The sequence below is a fragment of the Phocoena sinus genome, chromosome 3, assembly GCF_008692025.1.
Source record: "Phocoena sinus isolate mPhoSin1 chromosome 3, mPhoSin1.pri, whole genome shotgun sequence".
NCBI classification, from domain to species: Eukaryota; Metazoa; Chordata; class Mammalia; order Artiodactyla; family Phocoenidae; genus Phocoena; species Phocoena sinus.
This window is the reverse complement of record NC_045765.1, coordinates 46,372,753-46,395,223: the sequence shown is the minus strand read 5'-3', so window position 1 is coordinate 46,395,223 and position 22,471 is coordinate 46,372,753. Positions and strand designations below refer to the sequence as shown.

The 22,471-nt window shown below is 52.8% G+C and overlaps 2 protein-coding genes across 3 annotated transcripts; one reads left to right on the top strand and one right to left on the bottom strand.

Annotated features, from left to right (window-relative positions):
* Positions 1-2,157: 2,157 nt before the first annotated feature.
* On the top strand, positions 2,158-13,797 carry PCYOX1L (prenylcysteine oxidase 1 like). Of its 2 annotated transcripts, XM_032628135.1 has the most exons (6): positions 2,160-2,322; positions 5,854-6,060; positions 7,911-8,085; positions 9,818-10,029; positions 12,230-12,370; positions 12,839-13,797. In XM_032628135.1, exons 1-6 carry the CDS (start codon positions 2,238-2,240, stop codon positions 13,495-13,497), a joined length of 1,479 nt encoding a protein of 492 aa, XP_032484026.1. In that variant the 5' UTR covers positions 2,160-2,237; the 3' UTR covers positions 13,498-13,797. The 2 variants fall into 2 exon arrangements, with proteins under 2 accessions (XP_032484027.1, XP_032484026.1); XM_032628136.1 differs by lacking the exon at positions 5,854-6,060 and having other exon boundaries at positions 2,158-2,322.
* A 4,261-nt stretch (positions 13,798-18,058) lies between these two features.
* On the bottom strand, positions 18,059-22,259 carry IL17B (interleukin 17B). The gene is made up of 3 exons (XM_032627720.1): positions 22,187-22,259; positions 19,669-19,958; positions 18,059-18,416 (listed from the first exon to the last, which is right to left on the bottom strand). Exons 1-3 carry the CDS (start codon positions 22,205-22,207, stop codon positions 18,185-18,187), a joined length of 543 nt encoding a protein of 180 aa, XP_032483611.1. The 5' UTR covers positions 22,208-22,259; the 3' UTR covers positions 18,059-18,184.
* Positions 22,260-22,471: the final 212 nt, after the last annotated feature.

Here is a 22,471-nt window from a genome sequence, read left to right as displayed (position 1 = left end):
GCCTTCCTCTCTGGCACTGCCTTTTCTTGTGCTCGCTTCTTGGTTCCAATTGTCTTACCTGCTTTAATCATTTTCACTTGAACTGCAGGACTTCTGACCATCCTCTCAACCAGATTACTGGCATGCGGCTTACTGCTTCCATAAGCCCTTCCCAACCTTTGCCTGGCCTTTCCTTTACCTCTGCTTCTCCACTGGCTTCCACATACCCAGCCTCCTGGCTAAGTGCCCCTCTTTGGAACCAGCCTTTCCTGTAGTTTTGGCCTTGCATTTTCATCATTCTTCCAGTCTTGTCTGCATACCCTGGCTCCATAATCCATTGTTCCTCATACTCCCAGTGCTAGCTTGTAAGTATATTCTTATTCCTGTCCACTCAGACTTTGTCCACATTCTCAAATTCACTGGAGGTTTTAAAACACGACTCCAAAATCTCCTTGAATCTGGACCAATAGAATATAGGGAAGTGACACTGCTGGTTTCTGACCCAAACCTTCCTGTCCCTGGATGCTCACTCTTGATACAGCCATCAAACCAAAGAGTGAGCTCGAGTAGCCTGTGGAGTGGAACTGAGGGCCATGGCTGAGCTTTCAACTGACAGCCAGCAGCATCCTGCCAGCCACCTCAGTGAGCCACTTTGAAAGTGGACTCTCCAGTCCCCAGTGGAGCAGCCCCACCTGACATAACATGGAACACAGATGAGCTGATCTCACTGATCCGTGCCCAAAGTGCAGATTTATGGGCAAAATAAATGATTGTTACTTTTAACCACTAAGTTTTGGGGTGGTTTGTTATGCAGCAATAAATAACTGATTGAGTCACCCAACCTCACTCCCAGTCAAACTACTAGTTTTGCACCTCGGCCACCAGAATTATGCCTCCTTGCTTTTCCTCTTAAACAGCCTTTTTGAACTTGTCCTACAACTTTGATACACATCATCGATGTGTTGTAGGATTGGAAGAACTTCCTAACAGAAGAAAATACAGCTCTAGAATCTAGAGTTACCGAAGACCCTAAAATTAAAAGCAAAGTAGAGTCAAGTTGAGTTTTAAAGTTAATATGATTTTACCCAATTAAAATACTGCAAGAATTATATTGTTAGCACATAAGAGAACATGGCACAAAGTGATGGTGAATGCTTGATTTAAAAGATAATTTAAGGGAATATCTTGAGTCTGGAAATGAACTTAAAAGGTTTTCCATTCTAACACAAATATTGCCAAAAAGTTTTTAATATGAGAAATGCATGTTTATTCATCTACTGCTTTACTAGTAATCTAGATTGGCCCTGTTAAGACTCACAGAGCTGGTTGGAAACTCAGATCTATGCCCTTTTACTATTCTCCGAGCCCCTTCCATTTCTTCTCAGCCATAATCTGACTGAATAAACATGAATTTTCCTTATTTTATCCTGAAACTCATCCCCAATTTTATTTTCTGCTAGAGGAAATCTGTCCTTCATAGTGTGGTAAACTAGCCACAGTGAGCTGCTCTTGTTTTCTGAGAGGGTGAAAATGGGAGCTTATCCCTTCCTTCCTACCTTTCCTCCCCTATGAAAGAAGAATGGATGAAACTCTTACCTTTTGTTTTTAAGTAGAAGGCAGAGACATAAACTGTATGTCAGAACTGCAAGTACACGTAGTAACTAACAGTCTTGAAAGCATCTGGCCTTGTTTCAGCATATGCTGAAACAAGTAGCGTCTAGCCATCCCGACTGCATGACTGGTCAGCAATCTCCAGCACTTGCAGACACTGCCGAGTGATTTCACATCCCCTATCTCACGTGATTGCCACAACCACCTAGAAAGGCAGAGCAGGGAAACAGAACGAGACACAGACAAGGCACGCTACAGAGCCACTAACGCTCAGAGGTTTGATTGGAACCGAGATCGTCAAAGCTTCAATTCTTTCCCTGCAGTCAATCCCCCCGGAGCTGGGCCCTGGTCCTGAAGCCGAGCACTCGAAACGTGCACACCTGCGCCGGAGCAGGACGAGCCAGCCAATGAGGAAACCGCATCCAGGAGGCGGGACGGAGAAGCTGCCAATGACAGAGCCTGCCCCCAGAGAGATGCGGCTAATGAGGGCCTCCTGCCGGAGAGGGAAGGCTGATTGTCCAATGAGAGGCTGCGACCAGCGAGGCTGGAAGGCAGAACAGCCAGTGAGGCGCCGGGCTGGGGCGGAGAGCCCAGCGCCAACCCGCGACTGCCCGAGTCCCGGCGTGCTGCCCCAGTCGCTGCCCGCCATGGCCCGCGCTGCCCGGCTCTTCGCCTCGCTGGCCGCCCTCCTCGCCGCTGCCGCTACAGGCGATGCCCGGCCCAGCAAAATCGGTGCGGGAAGGACCGGGTGGGGTGCTGATCTGGGGAGGGCTGCGAGGGAAAAGGGTTGTGAGCCGGGAGCCTCTGGATGGGGGAAGGGGAAGGCAGCTGGGCGAGGGAGGGGTCCTCGGGAGAGGAGTTGGGTGGAGAAGAGCCGGGGCACTGCGACTGGGCGAGGAAGGGGACCGCAGTAGGCAAGGTGCTGATGGCGTGGGCTTGTGTCCAGGGCTACCTGGGGCGGAAAAGAGGCTTGGGGCAGGACTGGTCACCGATCTTACCGGAAGGTCCAGGGGCACTGAGCATCTGCCGTGGATCCGGCTCTTTGCCAGGTGCCCCCAGGACAGAGATTCTGGCCTCTCTGGTTGACGTCATTCACACAGGTTTATTGAGGGTCGTCTATGTAGCAGGCACAGTGCTCCACAGTTCTGTGTGGAGGAGAAGAGACTGCACAATACAAGGAAGTTAGTGCTAAGGCTGAGAAAGCACTGTGAATTCAGAGGAGGGGCACTTCACCCCAGTCTTTGTGGGCTCTGGGAGGTCTTCCTAGAAGTAACATCTAAGCCAAAACCTCATGGAGGGTAGGAGGCAGTTCTAAGGGAGACAGAACCCATGGTAAGTCCTCTGGGGATAGATTTGCTGAATGACGAAGTGGGGAATTTTCAACAGCAGTCTTCTTATTTGCTTTCTTTTGAAATTTTCAAACATAGACCAAAGTTGAAAGAATTGTACGGTGATCACCTGTATACCCAGCACCTAGATTCTGCCGTTAAGAAACTGCTACTATATTTGCTTTATCACATACCTATCACATGTGCATTAATCCATCTTACATTTTAATGCATTTCAAAATAAACTGCAGACATCATGACATTTTGCTAAATACTTCATCATGTATATAATTGACTAGAATTCCATATTTGTTTACACTTTTTACCTCTTAACATTTGTCATTTTAACTCTACATGAATCAAAGTTTTTCAAGCCCCTCGTATATAAAATTCCCATAGGAAGAGATGCTGGGCTTCTGGTGTGAAGGAGAAGGAGTCCCTAATCCACTAGGCTGCCCTCTGTGCGCTCTAGGTGGCAGGGAGGGATGCCCCATGGGAGCTCCACGGACTTAATAGGGCCAGTGCAGTGCTAAGGTTTGGATTACCAAACCACAGCTCAGGCCATAAAGGGTTAAGACAGGCTGAAGCGTGCCAGAAATCAGTTTGGGACTGAACATTTAGGGTTTTCAGAGGAAAGAGAATCCTGAGAGCTGGAGTGGCCAGAGAAGGCCTTAGGGAGGAGGTGGATTTGGAGCCGGAAGAATTAGGCAGGCAATGTCTTGAGATGCAGAGCCTCCCCCATCTCTTGGGAAAGGGCAGCAGAGCAGGACATTTCTCACTGAACAGTGAAGAAGGGGCAGGGCCTCCTCACAGCTCTACCATTTCTGGCAACGCAGAACTTGCTGCCTTCCTCATTCCAGCCAGCCCTACCCACCTCACCCCAGGCATCATCAAGGCAGGCTACCTGGCAATGCCATGCTGTCCTGTAGCTTTCCTGATTGTCCTCAGCCCTCTGACAAGAGCCTCTGTCTGTCCGTGGTGGTTGGGACTCTACCCACAATGGGAACGAGGAGCTTCCTGTTAAGATGGCTTAACCCTCAGGCTGCTGCATGATCAAATCTGAACACCTCGGTGTGGCACTGGACCCTTTTTCTTTTAATTTTATTTATTTATTTATTTATTTTTGGCTGTGTTGGGTCTTCATTGCTGTGCACGGGCTTTCTCTAGTTGCAGCGAGCGGGGGCTACTCTTCGTTGCCGTGCGCGGGCTTCTCATTTCTGTGGCTTCTCTTGTTGTGGAGCACAGGCTCTAGGCGTGCGGGCTTCAGCAGTTGTGGCTCGTGGGCTTCAGTAGTTGTGGCACATGGGCTTCAGTAGTTGTGGGACATGGGCTCTAGAGCACAGGCTCAGTAGTTGTGGTGTACAGGCTTAGGTGCTCCACGGCATGTGGGATCTTCCTGGACCAGGGCTCGAACCCGTGTCCCCTGCATTGGCAGGCGGATTCTTAACCACGGTGCCACCAGGGAAGCCCACATTGGACCCTTTAAACTCCCCCATAGTTCCACATGTGACCATGCTGTTCTCTCTGCAGAGCATGTGTTTCTGCTCACTGGCAAAGCCTATTGTCCTCCAGGGTCGTTGCTTGTTGCTTCCCTGTGAAGCCTGGGGCCCACACCCTCAGGCAGAATTCACTGCTTCCTCAGGATTCTCTGGAATCCTGCTGTTGCACTTGGTCACACGTTGTCATTGCTAATAGTGCATGAGTCTGTCCACCCTCTCCCCGCCTATGCTCAGGGGGACAGGAGCTCTCCCTGTTTGACTCATCCTATGTCCAGCACATCTTACTATAGACCAGAGAGTGGGTGTCAGTTTGTGGGTGTTCAATGAGCTGACTCTCAATGGGGTGAGGTCTTCTGCTTCCCTGTAGTCCTTGGGCAGCTTCCAGGCCTTGTGATAGCAGTTTCTCTGGGCGGGGGGAAAGGGTAATTTGGGGCTTGGTCGAAAATGGAAGTGGTAGGGAGCACATTGGTTTAAAACGTTAAGGGCATTCTTGGAAGTGGCTTTGTAAACACTGAGAAGAAGGAAGGAGTTTGTTCTTTCAAGATGCAACAAATAGTGAGCTCTACTGCCTGCCAGGATCTGGGGACATAGGCACCTGCCCTCAGACCTTAACAGATCATTTGAGTATAGTGTGCCATGGACTAGGCCAGGGTAAGGAGAGTGCTGTGGGACTATGCAGGAGGGACACTTGTCTGTGGCGGGTCAGGTAAGCCAGCTAAAAACTACATATAAGGGCCACAGAGGTCAGTGAGGCAAAGGGTGACAGAGCATTTCTGACAAAGGAAGCAGTGAGGGCAAAGGCACAGACATGAGAGAGCAAAGTCCCATGCTCCACAGCAAAAGAAGTCAAGACAGACAAGAAGGTGGAATGTTGCAAGGGTGAGGCAGGGAATGGAATAAATAAATGGAGCCCAGATCATAAAGAACCGTGTATTTTTGCCTTCTTGACAGGAGCCTGTGGTCTTAGGGACCAACATGGGTCTAGTAAGGACAGATCACACCAGCTTTATCTCATTCTCTTTGAGTAGGTTACAAGACTGTCAGATGAGACGGAAAGCTGTGTCTTAGATATGTGGTGGGCAAAAATTGTGGGCAGCATGGCCATCCATTTCAGTAGTTTCATAGCTGCTTTACTGTCCTCTCAGTGCTATGGAATGATTACTATCTGTTTGGTCAGTGGTTCCTAGCAGCACCTCAGAGCCCTGTCCAATGAAACGCTTTTCTCGGTGACTTGGATGAGACTATTGATGGTATATGAACCAAGTTTGCAACTAACAGGAAGGCAGGAGGCTGCAGATTTCCTTTTTGAGATGTTAAAAGCCTATGAGATGCAAATACCTGGGAACCACCGGCCCAGGAGGCTGAGAAGGCGTGACCCGCAGTCTCACGCCCATGCTCTGTCTCTCCCCATGCCTGCCTCCCGGGCCTGCTGGCAGCCGTGGTTGGAGCCGGAATTGGGGGCTCTGCCGTGGCCCATTTCCTCCAACAGCACTTCGGCCCCCGGGTACAGATCGACGTGTTTGAGAAGGGGACCGTGGGCGGCCGCCTGGCCACCATCTCGGTCAACAAGCAGCACTACGAGAGCGGCGCCGCCTCCTTCCACTCCCTGAGCCTCCACATGCAGGGCTTCGTCAAGCAGCTGGGTGAGTGTGCTGTCCTGGGGCTGGCGGCAGCCCTCGGGCCCTTCTCAGATTACCCTGATGGTCAAGGCCGGAAGGTCATATAGCCCAATCTCCTCGTTTTACAGATGGAGCAGCTGAGACCAGAGAGGGGAAGGAACTTGCCTGAGGTTACACAGTGAGTTAGTTGCAGAGCCGGGATTAGAACTCAGGTTTGACCTCTCCCCCAGGCCAGTTTCTTTCCCTTTCAATTTGCTGCTTCTCAATAATCATAATCATAATGGCTTCCACATGGTGTATGCTTGCCAAGTACCTGGCATCCTTCTAGGTGATACATAGGCATTACCTCCAATCCTCCCTACCAGCCTGCAAGATGGGTATTGTATCTCCTCCCAAGGAAACTGAGGCTCAGAAAGCATATACACCTCGGCTAAGTCTCTGCAGCTAATAAGTGAGAGAACTGAGATTCAGCCGCAGCAGCATCTATCAAAACCACATACGGGGCTTCCCTGGTGGCGCAGTGGTTAAGCATCCACCTGCCAATGCAGGGGACACGGGTTCGATCCCTGGTCCGGGAAGATCCCACATGCCGCGGAGCAACTAAGCCCGTGCGCCACAACTACTGAGCCTGCGCTCTAGATCCCACGAGCCACAACTAGTGGAGCCTGCGTGCCTAGAGCCCGTGCTCTGCCACAAGAGAAGCCGCCGCAATGAGAAGCCCGCACACCGCAACGAAGAGTAGCCTCCACTCGCTGCAACTAGAGAAAAGCCCACGCGCCGCAACTAGAGAAGGCCCACGCACAGCAACGAAGACCCAACTCAGCCAAAACTAAATTAATTAATTAAGTTAAAAATAAAAAACCCAATACATATGTGGTTGGATGCAGAAATTCCATTTCTCAGAAGTGATCCTGTAGGTGTACCCGCAGATGTTCAGAGTGGCAGGCACACAAGGTTGTTCATTACAGCACTGTAATAGCAAAAAGTTGAAAATATCCCACCCGCCCACCCACTGGGATCTGAGATTAAACAAAGTATTGTTTAAGTACACAGCCGACTGTTCAGCAGCCAGAGTGAGGAAGTCCTGTAGGCCCACGTATAGAAGAGTCTCCAAGATACATATGTCAATAAGGTACAGACCAGTGTATATAGTACGTGGGGGTGAGGGGAGGGATAACTCAGAGATACGTACACATTTATAAGTGTTTGCACAAAATATCTCTAGAAGGATGCTGCAGGAATATACTTACTGGTTGCCTCTGGGTAGGGGAACTTCGTGGCTTTGGGACAGGAATAGGAGGGAAAGAAATAAAAACCCGTGACTTAGGGCAGGCCCTATAATCGCTCAGCCTCACTTTCCACATCTTTACCTGGGGTTGCTAACACCTGTTCTGCCTCTCCCGAGGCTGTGAGAAGATGAAGTGAGATACGAAGACCCAGTGCTCTGTAAGTTGTAGAGAGCAGGCAGTTGCCAGGAGCTGTGATTCCTTCCATGTGGCCTTGGTGCCCAGGGCTGCCATCTCAGAGCAGGCCCTGTTGGCTGTCAGCCCCTGGACGGTCCAGGATGACGTCTGAATTTCCCTCACTCGTGGCTGAGTGGATCCCTGTTGGAAAAAAATATAAAATGGTACATTAGTTTAATTTTCATTTCTTTGTTGACTAGCGAGGCCAGATATCTCCCCAGTGTTTTGTGTACTGTTCTTAAACAAGCAGCACAGATGCACAAACCATAGTGTTCATATTCCCTTTAATGGAGCCGATCCATGTGCATCCTTCAGGACGGCCCCTGAATTTAAGCCTCAGGAATCGCTAGGTTCCCCCGGGGCGGGGGGCCCTCCGAAGGGGACCTGAGGGCCTCCTCCTTGTCTCCTCAGGGCTGCGGCACCGGCGCGAAGTGGGAGGGAGGAGTGCCATCTTCAACGGGGAGGACTTTGTGCTGGAGGAGACTGACTGGTACCTGCTGAACCTCTTCCGCCTCTGGTGGCACTACGGCATCAGCTTCCTGAGACTGCAGATGTGGGTGGAGGAGGTCATGGAGAAGTTCATGAGGTAGGGCTGGGTGGGGCGTGGGGAGGGCATTCTAGAAGGAGAGAGGAATAGAGGTGCCAAAGGAACCAACGTGACTGTACACTGTCCCAAAGGAAAAGGTACTTGCTGGGTGTGAGAATTCCACCCAGGCTCCGAGCACGCCTGGCGTCGGCAAGGTGCTTGCTTAGTGCAGCAGTAGTTGGTCTCTCGCGTTGTCACACTGGCATCCTCTTTCCCTCAGCTAAACTGGTAAATAAAAGCATGGGTTGCAAACTCAGCCACCTTCAAGGGCCCACCTGGGGTATGAATAAGTGAAGCAGTTGGGTGGAAGGGAAGGCTAGGGAGTGAGGGGCCCTAAAGAGCCAGGCCCCCCTCTGAAGGGGCGGCCGCTCTCTGCTCGAGCCACTGGTGGCCATGGGGGAATGCCATCTTCCGGTGTTTCAGAAGAAGCTGGCAATCCGGTTATATGTGAACTCTCCCAGTTTTTCCGTGTGCACAACCAATTCATCTTATAAGGCAAATGAAACATATCCGTCAGCCACAGGCAGCCTGTGGGCCACCATTTACAAACTCTTCTGTCCCCCAGTCCCACCATGAACAAACAGCTTTCTTTACTACCTGTCTCCTCCTTGGGTCCTGGACCCCTCTCCATCACCTCCAAATAATGAGGACAAGTGGGCTGCTGTCACCCTGTCCACCTCTCGTAATCTACTCACTCACCAGGCGGGTACCCAGCTCTCCCCCACAGTCCTTCCTGAAGGTTCTCCCTGTCTCCTGGCCCAGATGCAGAGGCTGCAGCATCAGACACTCAGTCGTGGTCTCTAGGCCCCCTTCCTGGTTGCTGGCACTTCTCTGCCCTTCCCACTCCTGTAACTATGCTTTTCATGGCACTTCTTCCTTATATTCTCCGGGTGTCCCCAAAGTCACGTCTGCACTCCTCTTTCCTCTTTCTTATATTTTTCTCCCTTGTCAATTTCATCTAAACCCCCAGGGCCAAGTTCTCCTTTTTGTGGGAGACAGCCTCTACCTGTCAGCCCCCAGTTTCCCCTTAAGTTCCAGACCCACTAACTAATCAGTTTCTAACTGCTTTGTGGACACCCCCATCTGGGTGTCATGTCCATAACCAAATCAACAGGTTTACAGAGCAGCCCAAGCAGAGGCAACTTTTTCAAAGGCCAGCCGTCCGAAAGTCCATCAGCAGATTGTTCCAGGCAAATGCCAGCCCCTGAGATGGGGGGAGTTGTGGGAGAACAAGCCATTATCGAGGGGGTGAGTGGGAGGCCTGCTGGACCGAGCCGGACAGCTTTGACATAAGGCAGTTGCCATCGGGTCCGATGTGGTCCTAGAAGCCACTTCGGGCAGAGCCGAAGTTGCTGGAGAGGGGATGTGTCAGTGGGGGCGGGCACAGCCCGCTGCTTGGCAGTCCCAGCTGAGTGAGAAGAGGGCTGTGACCTCAGGCAGGGAGTGGCTTGAGAGGTGACATGTCTGTCATTCAGCAGAGCCACGATGTGAAGCCAGGTCTGGTGGGATTCCAGAGTATTTGCCCTTCCCTCTGGGCTGTCCCTCTAAGTGAGACAGGCCGACCACAACCAGCAAATAGGCCAAAGGTACCATTACCAGCCTCCTCTCCCACCCACTGCATGGAGAGGAGGCGCGGGTCCCTGCTGGGCCCCCCCAGGTGCAGTGACCCAGCAGCAGGTGGTCAGCTGAAAGGCCTTTCTGCACAAGGGCTCTGGCTCCACTTGTCTCCCAGGATCTATAAGTACCAGGCTCACGGTTATGCCTTCTCGGGTGTGGAGGAACTGCTCTACTCGCTGGGGGAATCCGCCTTTGTCAACATGACCCAGCGCTCCGTGGCCGAGTCCCTGCTCCAGGTGGGCGTCACACAGCGCTTTATCGACGATGTCGTCTCCGCTGTCCTGCGGGCCAGCTACGGCCAGTCAGCAGCGATGCCCGCCTTTGCCGGTGAGCCTCCAGCCCTCGGCCTGCCAACCTGCCCTTCCCTGGCCCTCCCTGTAATAACCTCACATTTACCCGGCTCAGTACAGTTGCCTAACCAACACTGCCCCCTCTGATTCTGGCATCTATCCTCCAAGCTGTCGGGAGATGGTATTCATCCCACTTCACAGACGGTGAAAGGGAGGCTCAGCTCTCAGGTCCTGTGTGTTTGTACCACTCCTGTTTGGATCGGTTTCAGGAGCTGTCCCGTTGAGGCCTCTGGGCCCCTGGGTATTTATCTGTTAGAGCACCGCATCTTCCCAGCTTATTACTGGGGCAGGTGGGCACATGTACCACCCACCATCCTCCAGCACAGGCCACAGATCTACCCGAGAGTCGTCAGGGCATGTCTTCCCCAAGGCATGATGACCATTCTGGGCCTTGAAAGATGCTGTAGGATTTTGCTGGGGTGGTGGAGGGGCAGAGAGGGGCAATCAAGGCTGAGGAGCTACACGGGCACTCAGTGGCCTGCTTAGCTGTGTCCTCCTCTCCCCTCCTAACATGGAAGGCCCAGGCTCGGTCCTTTGTCCTCTTCTGCTCTCAACTACTTAGCCTCCCTTGGTGAGCTCAGCCAGTTTCAAGACTTTAAATTCCACCCACCTGACTCCCAAATATGACCTCCAGCCCAGACCTCTCTCCAAAAATGCAGGCTCATGTGTCAGCTGCCACCCTTGTGTCTGCACTGGAAGGGCTAACGGGCGTCTCAGACTCAGCACGTCCAAACCTGAGCTTCTGATCTTTCCCCTCGAGCCCCTGCCCCTCCCAGCGTCTGCCCAGCTTGGCTGGTAATTACTCCTTTCCATTGCTCCAGCCAAAACCTTGAATCATTTCTTTCTCTCATATCCTTTATGTCATATGTCAGGAAATCCCATCTGCTCTACCTTCCACGTATACCGAGAATCTGACAGCTTCCTACTACCGCCTCGTCCTTGGTCTAAGCCACCAACATCCCTCAGCAGGATTACTGCAGCTCTCCTACCATGTCCCCCACCCCCTGGCCCCTCAAGCTCAATGCATCAGCCAGATGATCCTTTTAAAACAAAAGACAGATCCTGACAGGCCTGCATGTAAAACTGTAATGGCTCCCACTTACCTTCAAGGAAAACCCAAAGTCCTTCTAGTGGCCTGCAGGACCCTACATGGTCTAGGCCTCACCACCTCACCACTCCCTCACCCCAAACCAGCCACTCTGGCCTTCCTGCCGTGTCTCCAACGTCCCAGGCGCACCCACACCTTGAGGTTTTTGTGTGGCCAGCCCTCTGCGTGGAGCATTCTTCCCTGAGACACAATCATGGTAAACTCTCGCTCTCCCGTGTCTTTGTGAAGATGTTGCCTTTTCATTGAAGCTGCCCCTACCCCTCCTGCCCTGCAGGTATCATCTTCTAGCAGACTGCTTGATCGACTTATTTGATCTCCTCCCACTAGAAGGCAGGCTTTCCAATGGGAAAACCTGTCTCCTTCGTTTACTGACGTATCCTTACAATAGTGCCGACCATCATAGGCACTCAGCCCATTTTTGCTGAATAAATGAATGAAAAGGTTTATAATTAACAAGCACCTCCCATATGCCCAGGATACTATTCCTCTGGCTCTTGGCAGTGCTAGCTCCTTCCCACCCTTCAGGTCCTGCCTAGTTTCACCTCAGCGAGACTACCCTGCTCACTCTGCCGGTATCCTGTATGTATCCTTCAAGATATAATTCACATACCACACAGTTCACCCATTTAAAGTGTAGGATTCAGTGGCTTTCAGTATATTCACAGAGTTGTGCCTCCATCACCACAATCTATTTTAGAACATTTTCACTGCCCAAAAGAAACCCCATACCTATAGCCATCAGTTCCCCAGCATCCCCCAGCCTTCCAGCCCTAGGCAACCACGAATCTACTGTGTGTTGCTATGGATTTGCTCATTCTGGGCAGTCTGTGTAAGCAGAATCATACAATCTGTGGTCTTTTATAGTGGCTCTTGCACCGAGCCTAATGTTTTTACTTCACAACATGGTGAATTTTGTTGCAGTTATTTGTGTGTGTCGTCTCTCCTCGCCCAGGGTTGGGAGGAGTCTTGGCCTGGGAGAGAGGCCCCGGTAGGATGGTGCTGGACTCTCCAGCCCACCACGCAGTGGTTCTGAGAACCCACTGGCCACCCTCCCTCCCCCTTTGCCCAGGAGCCATGTCGCTAGCTGGGGCCCAAGGCAGCCTGTGGTCTGTGGAGGGAGGCAACAAGCTGGTTTGTTCCGGTCTGCTGAAGCTCACCAAGGCCAACGTGATCCATGCCACGGTCACCACTGTGACCCTGCAGCAAACAGGTGAGTAGACAGAGCAGGGGCCATGTCCACTCCATTCCTAAACAGTGAACACTTCCACCTCCTCTGTCCCTAAAGCCCTGGTTTATGACCTGCTGGGGAGTGGTTCCCAGCACTGCCGAGTGACACCAGAGGGCACTGTTGCCCCGATTCAGATGTCAGAGCCAGAAAGCAGAGACTTGCATTAATCTAGTCCCATTCATTTGACCACTGAGGACTTTGAACCACAGCCTTGCTCACGTTTCCCCAGCTAGTCAGAGGCAGAGCCAGAGAAAGAGCGGGTTTCCTGACTCCAGTCCAGGGCTCACCCTGCAGCCACACCAGCACGGAAAGACTGGGACCCAGCAGCTGGAAAGCCCAGCTGCACCCATTGAGGGTCTCGTCCCCTCAGTGCAGGGCCCCAGATGGCAGCTAAGTGGGGAGAAGCTGAGAAAGAAGCGGGCTTTTGTGCTCTCTTCCCTCTCCTTCTAGAGGGGAAACCCTTGTACCATGTCAAGTACGAGAATGAGGTGGGCACAGGCTCCGACTACTACGACATAGTGGTCATCGCCACCCCCCTGCACCTGGACAACAGCAGTACCATCACCTTTGAAGGCTTCGACCCGCCCATTGATGTCGTCCAGGGCTCCTTCCAGCCCACCGTCATCTCCTTGGTCCATGGCTACCTCAACTCTTCCTACTTTGGCTTCCCCGACCCTAAGCTTTTCCCCTTTGCCAGCATCCTCACCACAGACTTCCCCAGCTTCTTCTGCGCCCTGGACAACATGTGTCCCGTCAACGTCTCGGCCAGCTTCCGGCGGAAGCAGCCTCAGGAGGCCGCCGTGTGGCGAGTCCGGTCCCCCCAGCCCCTCCTTCGCTCCCAGCTGAAGACGCTCTTTCGCTCCTACTACTCAGTGCAGACAGCCGAGTGGCAGGCCCACCCCGTCCACGGCCCCCGCAGCCCCCTCCCACGGTTCGTGCTGCACGACCAGCTCTTCCTCCTCAACGCCCTGGAGTGGGCGGCCAGCTCCGTGGAGGTGACGGCAGTGGCTGCCAAGAACGTGGCCCTGCTGGCTTTCAACCGCTGGTACCAGGACCTAGACAAGATTGACCAGAAGGATTTGATGCACAAGGTAAAGACTGAACTGTGAGGGCTCCGGGGAGAGCTGGAAACATCCAGCCCCCGCTCAAGACGGATCCCACCCCACGCAGTGGCCAAGGTTTTACAAGCCACACTCACCCACAGAGCCCTTCTCTGACCCCTCGTGTGTGGAGCGTCTTTTCTGTCCATTGTGGGTCCTGGTGGCCAACGCTCTGCCTCTCCGTCTTAAGGATTTTCACAGTGTTGCTTCTTTTGAAGGGGGAGAGTAAGAGCGGGGGAAGGACATTCAAGCCAATGTATTCATTTATTTATTTTTTCTAAGAAGAAATAAAAATCCATCTTAAGCTGCTTCTGACTTGGTTTTCTAACTAGGAGACAGTGATAACTATGGGAGGGAATATAAGGCAGAGAACTCTGAAGCCAATTTCCTTATTGTTTTCCCCTGCCTACTCCCAACATGTACCTGAGGCAACACCTACAATGAAACATATGTAACCAGATGGTTACAAATAGAGGGAAGATGAGAAAACATGAGACAGGATTAAAGCTCCTACTTACTGTAGGCTTGCTAGATGCAAGGTACCTAGTTAAGAACTTAATAGACACCATCCAAGCCTCTAGAAAACACTGCATATTGGGGAGATGACTGTGGTAGGATACAAGGAAGAAACGGTTACCCCAGCAGAGCTGGCAGTATAGCTCCGTGCTTCCTGGTAACCAGTGGGAAAAGGGAAACATAGCAGGCCAAAGGAAGAGGAAAGCTTTTCCTTGGCACCTGGAAGAAGTGACCATTCTGTCCCTTAAGCAAGAGTTGAGGAGTAATACCGTGGATCTGTCTTATAAGAAAACAAGTTCCCAGCTGGTGGAGGGCAGTCCTGCCTCACCCCCAAGCACTCACCCCAGAAGAGGAAGGGGAAAAAAGGTGCTGAGATGGAGTTCTTCGGAGGTTGGATGCCCAAGTCGCATCCAGACCTGCTAAATCTGGCTCGGGGGAGGGCCCAGATCCCCAGGATGACAGGACACTGCCAAATGACATTGACATTGTGAATTCCCAGCAGGAACAGCCCCAGCGGGCATCCAGCCAACTTCCCTCTTTTGGTAGAGATGGAGATAAAAAGTCCAAAGTGAGGAAAGAATTTGCCCAGAGTCTCTGGATGAGTTCATAGAACGGAGCTTAAATCTTGAATGTCTCCTTAAAAATTAATTGAATTCCGTATGGGGCAAAATACCCTTCAAGGAGGCAGAGGCCCAAACCGCCTCTGAAGTTGTGTTTACTATGCGGAAGTGATGGTAGTAAAAGAGATGGCGCCTTTGAAGTGCAAGCAGTGTGCACTCATTGGTCACAGGAAATAAGAGGCTGACACATCAGTAAGAATGCTTTTGGGTGCAGTAGTAGAAAACCAAATTCAAGCTAGCTTAAGCGATAAAAGGGTCTTATTGGTTATCATAAAACTCCAGGCACAGGGCAGGCATCGAGCACTGTGGAATGCCAGCGTGGCCTTCACTTCTCTCACGGTCAGAGATGGCCATCAGAGGGTCTTCTCCCATGGCCCCTGAAGCAAAGTCTGGGCTCTGGGCCAAATTGGGCCCCTACTGAACCAATTCCTGGGGCCAAGTGAATGCCACATGCTGATTGGCTTAGGATTCAGCTACTGTACCAGTACCTGGGACGCAGGCGAGAAGATTAAACTGATTGGCTTAGAACAGTCAAGTCTCACCCCTGGGGCAGAGGTGGTCTCCAAACTCTAAGATCAGAGGGGTGGAAAGGGTGTTGGAGAGCAGTACACTGACAACCAGATTCAGGAGGGGGCTGTGCCCTCCCCTTCCTCTCAGGTCCAATGAAATCAGTATGTAATGACTTCTTACAGTACGTCATGGCCTGTGTTTGAAATAAAGATGCTATGGGCTGTCATGCTGTAACCGATGATCGCTGGTATTGGGCCAGAGGACCAAGGCCAGTACCAGACTTGTCACTAATAACACCCGTCCCTCGCATCCCTAAGGATGTGTGCACAGAAGAGGCAAACCAGGGCAGATACACTTGATCCTCAGCCTGGCTGCAGTGGAGCTGGCTGGTCCTTCAGAAACTTCCTTTATCTGGGTAGGCAGGCCTGAACAGCTCAGACCAAAAGCAGGCCAAAATGCCTGTGCTGCCTGCTTCCGCAAGCCCAAATCTGAGAGCTGGATCCCACCGCCTCTCTGCCTACAAGGAAAGGCCAGAGATTCCTGAAGGCATCAGAAGGGAGCATGGGAACCAGCAGGAAGCCTTGGCACCAGGGCCACCCTAGCCCTCTCAGGCCAGGAAAGAAGCCCCCAAGGGCCCACAGCTCTCTGGGAGAAGACAGAGCACTTGCAAAGACAGAGAGAGCTCTATGATCTGCCAAACAAAACAGGAAAGAGACCACACCACCTCAGTAGTCCCGGGTGCAACGCAGTAGACTTTTAACGTTTCACCCCTAGACTCCACACCTAGAGCAGGTGAGCCAAGCAAAATTTCAGCACTTTGTGGGGAGGAGGGCTGTGGAGGGTAGAGTTTGAGGTGGGTGAGGAAGAGTGAGGGAGAGAGGAATGCCTTGCTCCTGACCCACCTTTGAAGGAGCCACAGGGGAAGCTAAGGGCAGAGCGTGGGCTCCCTCTAGAGGCTTCTGTGCATGTATGCATTCATTCATTCACCAAGCCCTGCACCCCTATTTTGCACCGGGCACTTGCTAGGTGTTGTGCATGCAACACTGAAGGAGTTAAAAGAGGCCTCTGTTCTCACGGAGTTGGAGGTTCTCACCAGACAGTGGAAAACATGAAATCCACTTAGAGCAAATGAGGTTCTGGGGTAGTGTAGACCTGCCTCTCCAAAGGTCCTGAACTCCCTGCTGCTGCCTTTAAACCACGGAACTGGGAAGGGCCAGCTGCCAGCCCAAGCTCACTAGGCCGAGCTCCTAAGTCACAGAATAGTAAAACCAGAAAAGACCCTGGAGATCCCTAAATCCCACCTGCTCGTTTCACAGATGAGAAAACCGAAGCCCAGAAAGAGGAAAAGGCAAGATCTGCATAAAACTAACTGGCATTTGTTGAGCATCTGTGTGTGTCTGATGCTCTGGTAGGAGGAGGACAGCCAGAACCACCCAGATGAGGAGCTTCCCCACCCGATCCCTATGCCCTGGGCACCCGGGGGGCTCCCAGGCCCTTACCCCACAAAAAGGCCTTGGAGGCCATGGTCCCTTGTGTTCAGCTGAAGTCTTAAGGCCTGGAGAGCAGGCTGCAGGGGCTTCAGAGAAGAGCAACCCCCCAGGGAGGAGAAGCGGCTGCTGAAGGCATGCGCACGCGCTGGCACATGAAGTCTACTTTCCATGTGTCTGGAACCAGGCCGAAGCTTCCTGGGGTAATTTTAACCAGTATCCACTCTAGAACAATACCAAAAAAGGTAAGTTACTTGCCAGCCCAGACAGGCACATACCAAACCACTGCCCTTTCATGAATTAGACCCTGAAAACATTCAGAACTAAAGCTGCTTCAGGCACTGAAGTTAGAGCAGCCGAGCAAAGTATTCCTGTGCTGGCTGTTGGCCCTCATTGAAATTAACTGTGCAGTACCAGCTATTCTTACCCTCAGAAAACAGCCTGAGCCCCTCAGCTGTCTTGGGAGAGGGAAGGTATTTTTAGTCCCTAGAACAGCTGACTTAGGATTTGCTGCAGGAGCTAGGAGGGCAGGGGAGGATTGAATTGCAAGGGGCTAATGGGAGAGGGGGTTGGAATTAGCATCCAGGGGTCAGGAGCCAGCAGGGGCTTTAGGGCAAGTCAGTCCACGCTGCCTTTTTGATCAGCAAAGGGTCTTGGTATAAGCCAGTAGTTCTCAAAGCGTGGCCCCCATACCAGCAGCGTCAGCATCACCTGGGAACCACTGCGTTAGAAAGGCGAAGTCTCAGCCCCCGCCCCCAACCTACTGACTCAGAACCGCTGTGTGTGGGGCCCAGCAATCTGTATTTAAACAAGCCCTTCGGGGGATTCCAGTGCTAGCCATAGTTTGAGAACCACTGAGAGAGCAAACCATCTAACCAGATCCCCTTGTGGATAAGGCTGGATGAAAGAATGATCTTCATTAATGTTCTCAACTCTTGAGTGTTTGTTCAAAGCCAGGAGTCTCCAGCCCATAAAGACATACCCACATGAAAATTTAGGTGCTCACTGGCCCAGGTTAAAAACCCCTGCTCTTTGGCAACCTGGAGGCTCTTCTCTGGATCTAACTCTGACATGCAGAGAATCTGAGTTGAAAGAGACTGTGTACATCATCGACTCTACCCAAAGGAGGAATCCGCTCCACGATACTCTTGAGAGGCTCAGCCTTAGCTGGACCCTTCCAGAGACAGGGAGCTCACTGCTTCTAAAGGGCCTCTTTGCAATGGCCCTTGACTTAACTGGGGAGAATCAACTCTTGTTCATTCCTAGATAGGTTTATACCAACCAAGCTCCAATAACGTGGCTGAAATACAGGCTTATAAACCCAAATTAAAGAAAGTAACTGTCCTAAATGGTAGACATGAAATGCAATATTTTTGTAATAACCCATCTCAGCGCTGGAGAACACTGGGTGATGGAAAAATCCTCCTTCACATTGATCGAAATCTACCTCCCACCCGGTTTTGGCTTCAGAGCCACAAGGAGCAAACCCAAAGTCTTGCTTTCCAAAAGACAGCCTTTACTTTTCATTGCCTTGCTCGGCACGGGGGTGCAGGGAGGGCTGTCTCAGAAGATGCAGGTACAGCCCACGGCGATGGTCTCCATGACGGCGCGCTGGCGGCAGGGCCCGGTGCGTGGCGGCAGCGGGCAGAGGCGACGACGCACAGGCACCTGGCTGAACACGGGCACGCTCACCATGCTGCGGTCCTCCTGCATGGTGAAGGGGTTCACGCAGCCCAGACATAGGCACCGCGCCTCCGGCAGGTCTGCAGGAATGCGGCTAGGGTCATGGTTGATGCTGCGGGAAGGCAAGAGAGAGCACAGGGCAGAAGGATGGTTGTGGTAAAGACAAATTAGTGCCCACCCCCGATGCCCCTGCCTTTCCTAACCCAGGTTTTGATTGCACAGCAAGACCGTGCCGTGCTGGAGGAAAGGCAGTGGGCTTGCGGACCTGCAGCATCAGCATCACCTGGGAGCTTGTTAGAAATGCAGAATCTCTCCCTACCCCAGACCTCCTGAATCAGAACCTGTATACTCTTAAGATCCCCAAGAAAGTCATGGGCACAGTAAAGTAGAAGCCCAGCTTCGGACGATCTTTATGGACCCTTCCAGTTGCCACATTCCAGGTATGGGAGCCACTAGCGACATGTGGCTGTTTGAGCTTAAAATAATCAAAATTAGCTCCCCAGTCACACTAGCCACATTCCAAGGGCTTAGTAGTCACACGAGGCTAGTGGCTACCATATTGGACTTTACACTGTCACAGAAAGCTCTATTGAACATGCTCTTCTAGAGTCTCAGGACATAAGGTGTGTGGCTAAAAATCTTTGGCCTGGTTTCATGAGTGAGGACCCTTCAGGGTCAGTCCTTTTCTTCATTATTTATTCTCCACATATACACATGGCCCCTTCTGTGTGCCCAGGTGGTGTGCTGGGAAGTGGAGCTACAACCAAGTTAAGACACCACTCCCGTCCCCTAGGGGCAGCAGGTCTTGATTCCCAAGCCCAGCTGTGCATCCTAACCATGTGGAGATGTAGATAATGCCACTTGCTGGGCCTCATCCCTGGAGATTTTGATTGAATGGGGCATGAGAATCCTTAGATGATTCTGATGCAGGCACTGGGATGGTCCCAGTCTAGCGTGAGAGACAGATGTGCACACAGCCAACTCAGTACTGCCTGGAAGTGCTGTAACTAGAGGTGTGTACAAGACACTCGGAGCTGGAGGACGAGACATTTGGGGAAGGCCTTGCAGGCCCTTCACTGGAGACTTGGAGAACACAACGGCAGTGCCCTGCATGGATATCTCATTTAATAACAAGCCTATGAAGTAGATATTATTATCACCTCCACTTATAGTTGAGGAATCTGAGGCTCAGAGAGGCTAAGCAACTTGCCCAAAGCCACACAGCCAGTAAAAGGCAGAGCCAGGATGCAAACCCAGGCCTCCAAATCCAAGGTCTTAGCTCTTACAATGACAGGGAGAGTGGGCGAGGCATCCCCTCCAGCCCCCAACACACAGCTTACCCACTGCTGCCCAGCCTGGCCTACCTGTAGCCCCAGGGCGACAGGCTCCTCTTGTTGGACAGCCACAGCTGCAGGTTGACCTCACACTTCCTCCTGGCTGGCTCGGAGCTGTTCCTCAGCTGGGCCACCATCTCCCCCAGGTTCCTCTCATATTCCTCCATGCGGGCATATGGCTTTGCCTGGGACACGAGGTCCAGCGGCACCTGGTGAGGCCCAGGGGCCAGGGTCCCAGGCCGCCCTTGCCCCTTCCTCTTGCCTTTGGGGTTCCTGGGCTGGCCCAGCCCCAGGAAGATGGAGATGGTGAGGAGGAATAGCTGAGGAGGAAGGCCACAGGTCAAAGGTGGGAGAGCCAGGTCTCCCTCTGGGCTAAGATTTGGGGCCCAAGGAAGGGGAAAGGAAGAGGCAAGGCCTCTATCAGGGCTACCCTCACCTGTCGTGCCCTGGCCTGGTCCCACCAGCCCACCACATGTGTACAGATGCACATATGCACCATGCTCATCGCTAAGTCCTGATGCACCTCTTAAGAATCTCCCCAGGGCTTCCCTGGTGGCGCAGTGGATGAGAGTCCGCCTGCCGATGCAGGGGACACGGGTTCATGCCCCGGTCCGGGAAGATCCCACATGCCGCGGAGCAGCTGGGCCCGTGAGCCATGGCCGCTGAGCCTGCGCGTCTGGAGCCTGTGCTCCGCAACGGGAGAGGCCACGACAGTGAGAGGCCCGCGTACCGCAAAAAAAAAAAAAAAAAAAAAAAAAATCTCCCCAGCCATCCACTTCACTATCTGTACCACCAGCCTCCCCTTCTTGGACAGCTCAACCAGCCTCCTACCTGGTACCCCACATCCTCCCCTGTCTCCTTCCAATCAATTCTCCACACCCTGACCAAGGACGGGTGTTTGAAATGCAAACCTATTAACATCACCTGCCCAGGCCAGACCTCTGCTGAGTTCTCCTCCCTCAAATCACTCCTGGCTGCCCCTCACACCCGTGCTTCAGCTGCCCCTCACACCCGTGCTTCAGGTCTTGGCTCCAGTGCCACTTCCTTAGGGAGGCCTCTGTGGACCTTCTTGGGCTCTCAACACCTGATGCCTCTTGCGTGACTGTAGTCTCACGGTGCATACATGTGATTCTTTCATATGTTGGGCCCACACCTAGCACAGGCTCCATGAGGGCCAGCATCATATCCATTCCCGCACACTGCCTCGTCCCCTGTGTCTGCACGGTACTGGGCACTTAGGTATTCAGTAAACATTTGCTGAGTGAATGAATGCCTGTCACCACCCCTGCCCATCTGTCGCTTACAGTCTGGCAAGGAAAACAGACGGCGAACAAGAAAACGTGCACCTAAGCCTCGCTAGCAGCAGTGTGTGGATGGGACCACACAGCGTGTGGTTAGAGAAGAGCAGGGCCACCCGCTTAGCCTTGTGGCAGTGGGGTGGTCTTGCAAAGACTTTCTGGGGAGGGGGCGTGTCTGGTGAGGTTTGAAGGATAAGACAGAGGCAGATATGGGCAGAGGGAGCCTAAAAATTGTATGGCGTGGGGGAAGGAAAGTGTGAAACGAAGTTTCAGTTGGTTAAGAGCTTTGCTGAAAGGAGGCTGAAAGAAGCGGCTGGGAGATGCAGCTGGGGAGGTGGGCAGGTCATGGCCAAGGATCCCTGTTGGCCTCCATGACAGCTTTGCTCCCCTCGTCCACACCCGGACCCTCTGCCTGCCTGACCCCTTGTCCACCCTCACCCGACCATCCACATCTGGGAGCATCAGGAAAGCCTCTCACTCACACGGGAGAGGACCTGGGAGCCCAGCAGAACACAGACTCCTCAGGAAGCCGGGAGAGAAGGGCCAGGACTTGGGTGAGGGCCAGGGCTGGTCAGAAGGGAGGACCCTCTAGGGGGCATTTCATCTCCTTGTTGAATCTAGCCAGGCTCCCACCTGCCCTGTATCCCTCACCCTACCACCCACACGGCCCGTGCCAATCTACCCAGCCAGTCTTGACCCTTAGAAACAAGTTCCGGCAGAGCCCCTCTCGGCAGAACCATTTCTTGGCACAAAATCCATGACAGATTCAAGTGGCTGAATTCTTCCATTTTGGTCCTAGATTCTGCAGCAGAAAAATGTCTCCCTAACAATAGGCTTTCTCATCGGAGCTTCTCACATGGCGTTCTTAAACTCTGGCTCTCCCTTTATAGATGGGAAACAGAGAAACAGAAGGACTTGCCCAGGGTCACACAGCCTGGATCTCAGGACCCAGAGGCTCTTTGGAAAAACCCCGATAACGGAGATGGCCAAGATCTCCCCAGATGCCTTTGGCCTGAAAGGGCTTCAGTGTCATGGGGCTGAGCGCAGCTCAGGAGCCGAGCTACTGGCCATGGCTGCAGCCTCTGAGACCCGTCTCTGTTTCCTTCGTGTCCTGGGGGAGAGGACAGAGGGAGAACTCACCTCTGCAGATTCCAAGCCAAACAGAGGCTGCTATTAATCAATAGAGAAGAAGTAACGAAACATTCAGGCCCTAAAAAGGGATGGGGGTGGAGTGGTGAATCGTCACGTACCAGGTTGTGTGGCCAGTCCATCCTGCGAGCCAGGCGATCGGCCTGCAGCTGCCACCCGCCTGGAACCCCAGATGCCTCCGCCAGGAGAATGGCAGCAACAGGACGGCGCGAAGCAATTATAGCTCGTCAGGGGGTTGCCGGGGGAGTGGGTGGGTGGGCTCGTCATCGCCTGGGAGCCTTGGGCCCCCAGCTGGCTGGGCCTGGCGCAGTGGCAGGCGGTGAGGGGCGTGGGGGCAGGCCAGGAGCTGGGACGAGGTGCCCAGGGGCTGTTGACTGAGGGACAAT